General features: G+C 35.0%; 2 protein-coding genes and 1 long non-coding RNA gene across 3 annotated transcripts in view; all 3 read right to left on the reverse strand.

The window, feature by feature from the left end:
• The window catches only part of LOC132105642 (antigen WC1.1-like), a 118,041-nt gene that overhangs the window by 60,084 nt on the left and 46,196 nt on the right, over positions 1-11,761 (reverse strand). The gene's annotated exons all lie outside the window — the stretch shown is intronic.
• On the reverse strand, positions 1,030-9,853 carry LOC132105662 (uncharacterized). The gene is made up of 3 exons (XR_009423971.1): positions 9,697-9,853; positions 1,535-1,696; positions 1,030-1,405 (listed from the first exon to the last, which is right to left on the reverse strand). It is a non-coding gene; the product is annotated as an uncharacterized LOC132105662 (long non-coding RNA).
• LOC132105649 (probable methyltransferase-like protein 25) lies at positions 9,878-11,563 on the reverse strand. The gene is made up of 4 exons (XM_059510936.1): positions 11,245-11,563; positions 11,015-11,182; positions 10,765-10,883; positions 9,878-10,691 (listed from the first exon to the last, which is right to left on the reverse strand). Exons 1-4 carry the CDS (start codon positions 11,312-11,314, stop codon positions 10,065-10,067), a joined length of 984 nt encoding a protein of 327 aa, XP_059366919.1. The 5' UTR covers positions 11,315-11,563; the 3' UTR covers positions 9,878-10,064.

An 11,761-nucleotide genomic window follows, 5' to 3' on the forward strand; every position in this document is an offset into this window, starting at 1 on the left:
TGGTAACTGGTTCTCTTTCAGAAACGGGCTTGACTTACCCTGCTTTCTCAGGTTTGACAAACCTCCCATTCTGAAACAGAAAACCTAAGAAAACCTGAGTTTCCCTCATTTCAGGGTTAACATACTCAGAGTTTTCACTTAATCTCCTTTGTGAAACAGGCCCCTGAAGTATCTCTAATCTCCTAGAACACAGGTGGGATCCATTAACAAGTTTGGAGTGCCGATCTGTGTTTACATGACATGAGTAAATGATTATTAATTAAACTTCTCTAACCTTACTCACCTGGAACACTAGAGAAAACTGTCATTAAATTTTGTATTTTATTATTTCATATAATCTGCACCAATATCTATTATTTTATCTTCCATTAATGTTTAATGACAGTGCAGTTTAAAGGTTTAATTTAACAAATATTTTAATTTATTTTGGCTAATTAATAAACTATAATTAGCCTATATATGTCCGTTGATGAATGGATCATTTGCGTATAGTTTTATTTATTTATCAAAAACACAACACGTCACATACGATCATAAATACAATCATTAAGTCAAAACTTTATTGGTTTAATTGTCAGGCATTTACAATATGAGGAATAATTGATGACTTTTTCTAATAATTCAACGGCCCGTCGTTTTATCCATTTCTCATAATCCCAGGTTGCTATGGTCACACAGAGTTGTTTACACATTAAACTCGTAAACATAAGAATGTCGTTAATCTCAACAAAAAGATCTCGTGAACACGACAAAACTACGAACATGTCCCTCCCGCTCACCGTAGATATGTAATTTTATCCTCCATCTGTAATTTGATAATCTTCATTAAATGAACAACGTAAATAAGATTGTCAGATCAGACTGTCTGAATATACAAAAGACATGACATATTTAATGGTGATTCTCTTCATCATAGTTTAATGAAAGATAATAAAGGAATTAGGATTAATATATTATGAACAAAATTTAAGCACACTGCCTGTTTCATAAGATTGATAGTGATGTTTGTAAACACCTGCATTATTATTGATTGAGTGTGATTTATGAAAGATAGTGATGAAATAACAGACTGAGGTTTGGAGCAGCTTACCTGAACAGATGACACCAGCATCTTCATCATGATCACAGTACTGTGCAAACTCGCTGTCTGAACTACAGTCTTTCAGTGTAGTCTCTGATCCACTACATCCTACAAGAGCCATTGAAATTGGTCCTGATCACGGTCCAAAGTGAGCACTACGTGTTGTGTTTACAGCCGTCCCACAGTCCAGCTCTCTACACACCACTGCCGCATCAGTCATATCCCAGCCATGATGACACACTGTTCCCCACTGACCATCATTATAAACCTCCACTCGACCAGCACAGGGATTATTGCCATTCACCAACCTCACACTCACACTGTCTACACATGAGAGAGAGACAATTAGTGAACATACCAAACATAGTATGCAGTTAAGTGTAATATTACATGCAAATTATTTCAGCACATTTTAAAGAATAGATTACCTCTTGACTCTGAGTTTGTACCTACCAGAGGTGATGAGTTTTACCATATAACACAGAAACATCAGCATCAGACAGTTCTCCATCTTCTCCTTCAGCTCGACACACACTACTTCATCAACTCAGAGCACAGCACAAGTTTCTCGTCTGCTCCTCAAACACACTGAAGAAACTGGCTCCTGTCAGCCCCCTAAAGACCAGTGTCAGTCAGAAGTCAGTGTGGAGATAAAGTCACACTAAACTTAAAGCAGATTGATACAGAAACACTGCAGCTTATATTCAGCATCAAACCTGAACCTGAACACAGCAGACACAAGCTCTGATCACTGACTTCTGTAAGTCTGAACACTTCAAACACACAAACTTACTAGAACCAATTTTTCATGACTAATTTGAACGAATTAATGGATTTTACTCATTTGTTCTTTTATTCTGACCAAGAAAACTACAAAAATGTTTACACCATAGTATAAACTATATTGTTGCTAAAGCTATTTTGATGATTTTTATTACATTAAATATTATCTACTTTCATTAGGTTTAACTTTGAGAATAAAATAAGAGCAATAATCATGTGTTTAATACTGCGCAGCTGCATTTGTCCAGCAGATGGCAGCAAAACACTTCTTATTGTAAAGAGGAGCAGACAAGAGTCTTGTCTGTGTGTTGCTGCATGAGGAACTTCTCAACAGAGGTGGAAAGAGTACAAAAATATTCTACTCAAGTAAAAGTACCATTACATTAATGAAATTTTACTTAAGTACAAGTAAAAGTACCAGTCTAAAAATCTACTCAAGTAAAAGTAAAAAGTAGCTCATTTAAAATTTACTCAGAGTAAAAATTACTTAGTTACATTTTAACAGTGGGAGGGAGTCAAAAATGGGACAGGCCAAGGTTGTCAAACTCAGTTCCTGGAGGGCCACAGTCCTGCACAGTTTAGATATAACCCTAATTAAACACACCTGATCCAGCTAATCTAATCATTTAGGTTTATTTGAAAACTACATGATATGTGTGCTGGTGCAGGGTTAGAACTAAACTCTGCAGGGCTACGGCCCTCCAGGAACTGAGTTTGACACCCCTGGGATAGGTCTATTAATCTCAAACTACAACCCGAATTCCGGAAAAGTTGGGACGTTTTTTAAATTTTAATAAAATGAAAACTAAAGGAATTTCAAATCACATGAGCCAATATTTTATTCACAATAGAACATAGATAACGTAGCAAATGTTTAAACTGAGAAATTTTACACTTTTATCCACTTAATTAGCTCATTTAAAATTTAATGCCTGCTACAGGTCTCAAAAAAGTTGGCACGGGGGCAACAAATGGCTAAAAAAGCAAGCAGTTTTGAAAAATTCAGCTGGGAGAACATCTAGTGATTAAGTTAATTGATATCAGGTCTGTAACATGATTAGCTATAAAAGCTTTGTCTTAGAGAAGCAGAGTCTCTCAGAAGTAAAGATGGGCAGAGGCTCTCCAATCTGTGAAAGACTGCGTAAAAAAATTGTGGAAAACTTTAAAAACAATACTCCTCAACGTCAAATTGCAAAGGCTTTGCAAATCTCATCATCTACAGTGCATAACATCATCAAAAGATTCAGAGAAACTGGAGAAATCTCTGTGCGTAAGGGACAAGGCCGGAGACCTTTATTGGATGCCCGTGGTCTTCGGGCTCTCAGACGACACTGCATCACTCATCGGCATGATTGTGTCAATGACATTACTAAATGGGCCCAGGAATACTTTCAGAAACCACTGTCGGTAAACACAATCCGCCGTGCCATCAGCAGATGCCAACTAAAGCTCTATCATGCAAAAGGGAAGCCATATGTGAACATGGTCCAGAAGCGCCGTCGTGTCCTGTGGGCCAAGGCTCATTTAAAATGGACTATTTCAAAGTGGAATAGTGTTTTATGGTCAGACGAGTCCAAATTTGACATTCTTGTTGGAAATCACGGACGCCGTGTCCTCCGGGCTAAAGAGGAGGGAGACCTTCCAGCATGTTATCAGCGTTCAGTTCAAAAGCCAGCATCTCTGATGGTATGGGGGTGCATAAGTGCATACGGTATGGGCAGCTTGCATGTTTTGGAAGGCTCTGTGAATGCTGAAAAGTATATAAAGGTTTTAGAGCAACATATGCTTCCCTCCAAACAACGTCTATTTCAGGGAAGGCCTTGTTTATTTCAGCAGGACAATGCAAAACCACATACTGCAGCTATAACAACAGCATGGCTTCGTCGTAGAAGAGTCCGGGTGCTAACCTGGCCTGCCTGCAGTCCAGATCTTTCACCTATAGAGAACATTTGGCGCATCATTAAACGAAAAATACGTCAAAGACGACCACGAACTCTTCAGCAGCTGGAAATCTATATAAGGCAAGAATGGGACCAAATTCCAACAGCAAAACTCCAGCAACTCATAGCCTCAATGCCCAGACGTCTTCAAACTGTTTTGAAAAGAAAAGGAGATGCTACACCATGGTAAACATGCCCCGTCCCAACTATTTTGAGACCTGTAGCAGGAATCAAAATTGAAATGAGCTCATTTTGTGCATAAAATTGTAAACTTTCTCAGTTTAAACATTTGCTATGTTATCTATGTTCTATTGTGAATAAAATATTGGCTCATGTGATTTGAAAGTCTTTTCGTTTTCATTTTATTAAAATTTAAAAAACGTCCCAACTTTTCCGGAATTCGGGTTGTAGTTGTTTTTAATTAAAGGAATCAGTTATTTAGAATAATAAAACATTTGGGCTGTTGCCAGGGAAATCAGTATAAACAAACTCATCTTTTAATGCAGAGGAAATGCAGAAGATTCATTGGAAGTGGCATTTAGATGTATCACACTGTGTAGTGCTGGACAAGAATGCATTTAACCTGCAGTTATAAATGCATGAATAATGTTTTGATATACAAGACATAAAATGTTGAATACTCATTTGAAATGATAATAAATTAATTATTTAAAAAAATCAAAAGATAGCCTACTTTAAATGTGAAATTAAAATGGCCAGTATGTGTCAGCAAGTCACTGTTAATAAGTGAGTCATTGCGATTGAACCGAATCATTTAAACGTTTGATTCATTCAGAAACGAAACACTGTCACGTTGCTCAGAGACGCAAAGCTGTGCTTTGGTGGCTGTGTTTGGAATTATTTTCTGTTGTAGAAATAGAGCTAAAAAAGGCAATATAGTGTCTAAAATGCAAGTCTCTTAATTAATTTGTATACTGAACTGTTATATATATATGTATGTATATATTCATGATGATTTTTGGAGGAAAAGATGGCATTCTTTGTGTGATTTTGATTTAATATATGAAATTATATAAATATGTGAATTTTCTGCCCCTATATCTTCAATTTTGTGATCATTCTAAATGCATTTTAGGAGACTGAATCACACAGTGAAAGAACGCACTATAAATGCGCGCGCACATCATTAAAACAAAAATAGCACACTCCTCACCACTGTCTTTTTGGCTAATTTGAGCAAAACCTCTTGCTAAAATGTCAAAGCTTCATTTTAACCACCAATGCAACGATGCAATTATTTAGCTTACCTCTTCTTGCGAAGGGTTGATGTCTTGTCGAGATTTTATAAGCTGCTAGTTTGGTCTTCCTAGGCAAGTACAGCTTACACTGCATAATAGAGCATATGGCCAGGGGTTCACTTCATTTCCTTCGAGTTCAACTTCAGAATATGACGGGGTTTCGTTTTCAGCGGTGTCTGCACGACTAACGCCTGTTTTGTCCGTCTGCATCTTTCTTGTGATTTTAGCGCCAGTTTGCCCTCCTGCCCATTATTTACTGCCGTAGTTTCCAGGGAGCGATTTATTTTTTACTCAGTAATTAATGTGTTTTAAAATGTAGCGAAGTACAATACTTCAATCAAAATATACTTAAGTAAAAGTAAAATTACAAATTTAAAAAATTACTTTAAAAAGTATTAGTACACAAAAAAGCTACTCAATTACAGTAACGCGAGTAAATGTAATTCGTTACTTTCCACCTCTGCTTCTCAACAGTGAAAGTATTACAGGACAGTCTCTATTATGTGCAGGGGCGCTGCAGAAGATCCCGGGCCCTATGCACAGGCAGTCCTAAAAATCTGTACTTTTACTTCGTTACTGTGGGCGACGCTCCTCTCGTTACTTTATTTTAATGCAATAAAAGTTATAAATGCTTCAGTTTATTCCAAACGCGCCGTCTACTTTTCTCTGGGCAATGAGCGATGCAGACAAAGTGCAGATGTGTGTACGAATCTTTAATTAAGATATTGATTTCACAGTGTTAACAGTTTCAGTGATTTTAATGGGAGTTTCTGAGAGTGATTGAAATCTAGACTGTCAGTGAAAATTATCTTTAATAATGTTAATGTTATTTGCTCTCTTTCTGAACAATTAAAGATTAGTAGCAATATTTAAATCACATTAACTTTCAATGTTAAATTCACATTTAATATAAAGTCAGTCGTATTAAAAATATGTTATGGCATGACACCTATATCTGTTACTTAAGTAAACAGACAGGGTTTTATAATAAATTACATAAATTGGAGTAAAGGCTGATGTAATATATACATTTATACACGCACACATACATTACATACATTTTATCTATATATCTAAATAAAAATAGGCTCAGTATATATGACCCAAAGTAACTAGTAACTAACTACTTGAGTAGATTTTTTATCCAATACTCTTTTACTCTTACTCAAGTAACTATTCAAGACTAGTACTTTTACTTTTACTTGAGTAAATATTTCTAGAAGTACTTTTACTTTTACTTGAGTACAGTTTTTGGGTACTCTACCCACCTCTGCTTACTTATCTAAAAACATTAAAGCATGAGCGGCTGATCAGATATTTGTGTTAACGAGCAGTTTAAGTGGCCATTGACTGTATACTCTATTAACATAGAGATAATAAAATGGGGAAAAGTAACCTGAAGCTCCATAATGTTGTTTTTCATTAATGAAGAGGAACTCATAAACTCAGTTCTGCAGCTAAAGATAATTTGCAAACAAAAGAATATCAGAAGTAGAAGGACATTACCTTGTGTATTGATGAAACTGTGTTATGTCACACAACAGGCAACTGTTCTTGTTTTATATTGATAGATATGACATGAACTGCACTGGGATTTTAATATTCTGCTGCTAAGCATTAAGTCGTAATATACTGTTATATTATATTACCAAACCTGTATTCTCCATGAACATAATCTGAAAAAAGTGTCAGTGCTTTTTGTCCACACGATAAATGTCAGTGGGTTCTAATGGAGTTGTTTTGGAGGCTAGTAAACTTAAAATAACAATAATAATAAACAATGAATTAAGTATTTTATTTAATAAACAACAGTATTATTTATTATAAAACAATGTATTATTTGTTATTAAATAACACAAAATAATAATTTTGATCATTATGTTATAAAACATATTATTAACAATTTTATAATGAATAATATATTTATCATTGTTTCATTCATTATATTTACTATATTACCCAATTATAAAGTCATGCCCAAAAATATGGACACCCTTGGTAAATGTGATCAAAGAAGGCCGTGAAAATTAATCTGCATTGTTAATCCTTTTGACCTTTTATTTTTAAAAAAATCACAAAAATCTAACCTTTCATTGGATAATAAGAATTTAAAATGGGGGGAAATATCATTATGAAATAAATGTTTTTCTGTAATACACATTGGCCACAATTAAGGACACCCCTAGAAATTCTTATGAGTAAAATAATAAAATAATATACTTAGTAAAATAAAGTATATTCCTATTCATATACACAATTTTGAGTACTCCAGGGTGATTATGAACATGAAATTATCCAGCCATTGCTTCCTGTTTCACAGAAATATAAATAGGGGGAAACAAAGCCCAAATGCCCTTAATCATCCTTCACAATGAGAAAAACCAAAGAATATATTTCTGATGTGCAGCAAAAGATAATTGAGCTTCACAAATTAGAAAGAGACTTTAACAAAAGAGCTAGGGCAGTGAAAATTCCCATTTCCACCATCAGGGCAATAATTAAGAATTTCCAATCGACATAAAATGTTACGAATCTGCATGGAAGAGGACGTGTGTCTATATCGTCCTAATGTGCGGTGAGAAGGAGAGTTTGAGTAGCTAAAGACTCTCCAAGGATCACAGCTGGATCACATTGTACCTAATGTGTACAATGAAATATACTGCTTTATTTTTGATGTTGTGGGCCTATATTTCTGCTGGAGGTCCTGGACATCTTGTTTAGACACATGGCATCTTTGATTCTGTCAAATACCAACAGATAAAAAATCTAAAAGTGACTGACTCTGTTAGAAATGTTATAATGGGCCATGTTTGGATCTTCCAAACGTACAATAATCCCGGGTTGAAAACAACACAGAAATGGGTCACTGAGCTAAAAACCAAGCTTCTGCTATGGCCATTCCAGTCCTCTGACCTGAACCCTAGAAAATGAGAGGAGTGAACTGAAGAGGAGAAGCACCAACATGGAGCTGGGAATCTAAAGGGTCTGGAGTGATTCTGGATCAAGGAATGATCTCTGATCTCTTGTGAGGTGTTCTCTAACCTCATCGGGCATTATAGGAGAAAATTTAGACCTGTTAAACTGGTAAATGGAGGTTTCAAAAAGTATTGAATAAAAGGGTGCCGTTAATTGTGGAGAATGTGTGTTAGAGAAAAACATTTATTTATTAATGATATTTCTCCCCATTTTAAATTATTATAATTTTCACAGCCTTCTTTGATCATATTTACCAAAGGTGTACATATTTTGGGGCATTACTGTATTACATTGTATACTGTATATATATATATTGTTCCAATTATTATAATTATGTGTTCCTTTCAATACATTATTGAATAATTTATATTATGTTATATATATTTTAACTAAACAATCAAGAACAAAAATATTAATTATAAAATAATAACACATTTGAATATTATTATTTAACTTTTTTGATACAGGGCTGCACAATGCTGGGAAAAATATACAGAGAAATGCATTTCCTCAGAGCTTGTCTTGATTGAAAACTTGTTCATCTGATCTGATAGAGACTGATCTGCCCACGTGTGTGTGTGTGTGTGTGTGTGTGTGTGTGTGTTCTTACCCTGTCTGTCGTGATCAAACTCTTCAGAGAGCAAATGGTAGCAGCAGCCCACACTGCAAACGGCGCGTAGCTCCTGTTTGGCCCCGAACATCCTCAGAGTGCTGGGGGCCAAATCTCAATATTATATGATGAATTAATATAATAAAAACAACATCAAATTCTTTAATTTATTCATTTATTATAATGATGATAATTAGTTAAATTGTAATTATAAAAATAATTCAATAATGTTTATATTTTTAATATTCGAAGTCATTAAAATTATTACAATTACATTTTATTAATAATAATACAGTAGTTACTATTATAATTAATGTTGTTTTCATTTCTGTTATTTGTTCTCTCCTTGTAATTTATTTCACAATGAATAATAAATTATTATTATTACTACTGCTATTGTTATTTTAACAATATGTACTTAAAACATTTAAAATTATTATTATTATTATTATTATTTAACAATGAATTAAATGACTGATTTTATAAAACCATACTGTTGTATATTTTGTAAACACATTTTCTCCCCTGGTACTTTATATTATAATTAGAATTTTATGATTATTATTTGATAATTATTATTATAATTATTATTATAATTATTAACATTTATTTATTAAACATGACTTATTTTACATATTTACACTATTTTTCTTACAATAATTCTAAAATGTATTATTAATTATTTCATAGTGACTTAATAATAATTATTATTTTTAAACAATTAATTTAATATTTGGTTTTATAAATTAAAAAAATATGAACAATTATTATCATTGTGGTTTTTCCTACTATTATTATTGCTATTATTATTCTCCCATGGACAAAACCATCATCTCTTGAGCTCAGTTTCCGCAGTGACATTACATTTACATTTATTAATTTAGCAGTACACAGTACACATAGCAAGGGCTTTTAAATAATATAATAAATAAAAAGAAAACAGATAGAATAGAAAAAGATTAGAAAGGTGACATGCATAATAATCACAATAAAGATCCAGTGGAATCTAAATGTGGTTTTCAGTGCTTCTGATCTGACTGAAGTTACCTGCTGTAGTGTCTCCAGTCATCAGTCTCAGATTCTGCATCAGATCTTCCAGCTGCATACAGACCCCCAGACCTGGTAAACAGTGGGCTTTCGCTGCCCTCAGCAGGGCTGAAATGTCCACCAACTTTTTTGAAGCATTGCAGAAACCAAAAGTAGTGTTTTCCTTCTCTAAAATAAATAATTCATTTAGCAGACACTTTTATCTAAAGCGACTTACAAATTATGACAATGGAAGCAATTAAAACCAGCAAAAGAGCAATGATATATAAGTGCTATAACAAGTCTCAGTTAGCTTAAATACAGTACACATAGCAAGGGCTTTTAAATAATATAATAAATAAAAAGAAAACAGATAGAATAGAAAAAGATTAGAAAAGTAGTTTCTTTTTTAAGAATTGAATTAGAATAGTGAGTGCTAAAGTTAAAGGGTCATATGAGGTCAGAGGGGAAAACAGGCCGTCGTCTCCGATGTTCCCCCTTCCTTCTCGAGCTTTCCTCTCCAGATTCTCTCTCTTTCTCTTCTCTCTTTCCTCCAGACTCAGCTGGCTGTGGTTGACGCGGGGAGAGACGTCTTCTGTGACGTCTAGAGACAGCATACTGAGGAAGCTGCTTTCTGAATCTGAATCATTCAGGTCTAAAGGACATTCTGCAGCATTACCTGAAGCAGATAAATCATTGGGGACTTGTTTTGATAAAGCACTGCTATCCGCTCGAGCCTCAAAGCTTTTCTTTTCCTCAGTTATAAAGTTTCTGATGCCATCACTGTTTCCAAAGTTTCTGCTGTGTTGTATACTCTCATCCTCGCTGTCCAAAGTTTGTTTCCTAGTGGCTTTGTTCGGTTTCTGATAAGCTTTGGAGAACTTCTTCAGTTTCCTGTTCCTCTCCTGAGCTCCATGTGTGTTGGTGCTGGAGGAGTCGATCCCGAACACTTGCAGGTTGAACCGCATGGACAGATAGGAGCACAGGTAGCCTTTCCCTGAACCCATGTTTATCACCTGAGAAGCAGAAGCATGATCAAAAGACTATATTCAGTTTGTTTTAAACTAATTACATTTCAATCATTTTTACCTGTTTGACTCGGCAGTATTTGGCCAAACTAGCCACAACCTCAGACATTGCCTGCACCTCATGGGCCTTCTTACAGTTCATAAACTCATCCGGTGTGACTGCTTTGTCTGATGGCTCTCCTATGGGAATTACAGACAATGCATGAAATATCACCTTCTAATAACCTGAATCTGACATGCATAATAATCACAATAAAGATCCAGTGGAATCTAAATGTGGTTTTCAGTGCTTCTGATCTGACTGCAGTTACCTGCTGTAGTGTCTCCAGTCATCAGTCTCAGATTCTGCATCAGATCTTCCAGCTGCATACAGACCCCCAGACCTGGTAAACAGTGGGCTTTCGCTGCCCTCAGCAGGGCTGAAATGTCCACCAACTTTTTTGAAGCATTGCAGAAACCAAAAGTAGTGTTTTCCTTCTCTAAAATAAATAAACAATATATATAATTTATTTTTTTGCAAATCGGATAGAGCGTATCTTACCTTCTATCGCCCTCATGCGGTCTTGTGTGGAACTGAAAGCACACAACACTTCCTCTGGACTCACACACATAAACGTGCTCCAAACATCACGCGTGTAAAAGTCCACAGTGTGCGCATTTGAGATACTTAATGATATAGAGAGAAAGCACTTAAGTTCGTCTATTTTTATTTTTAAAGTGTCGACGGGAATGTCATTAAATGCCTTCGTTCACGGGCACAGAAAAGTGAGAATATTTAGCGAGAGCTGCAGCTGTTGACACAGTATTTAAGACGTAAGTAGTCGAATCAGGAAATGCTTCCTCTGAGCGACCGAATGCGCGGCCATGTTGAGTGTACCAGTGTGCGTTTTGTTGAATGGCGAAATCGAATATGTTGCCCTCACACAAATGGTGTTTATTTTTAATTTTTTTTTATTTTTTTTTTTTTTTAGCAAACAAACGTACATACAAAATAGGTACTGAATGAACAATATTAACAATTCTTCGAGGCAGACATAGTTGCAAATACAATATGTAAT

The sequence above is a fragment of the Carassius carassius genome, chromosome 26, assembly GCF_963082965.1.
Source record: "Carassius carassius chromosome 26, fCarCar2.1, whole genome shotgun sequence".
Taxonomy (NCBI): domain Eukaryota; kingdom Metazoa; phylum Chordata; class Actinopteri; order Cypriniformes; family Cyprinidae; genus Carassius; species Carassius carassius.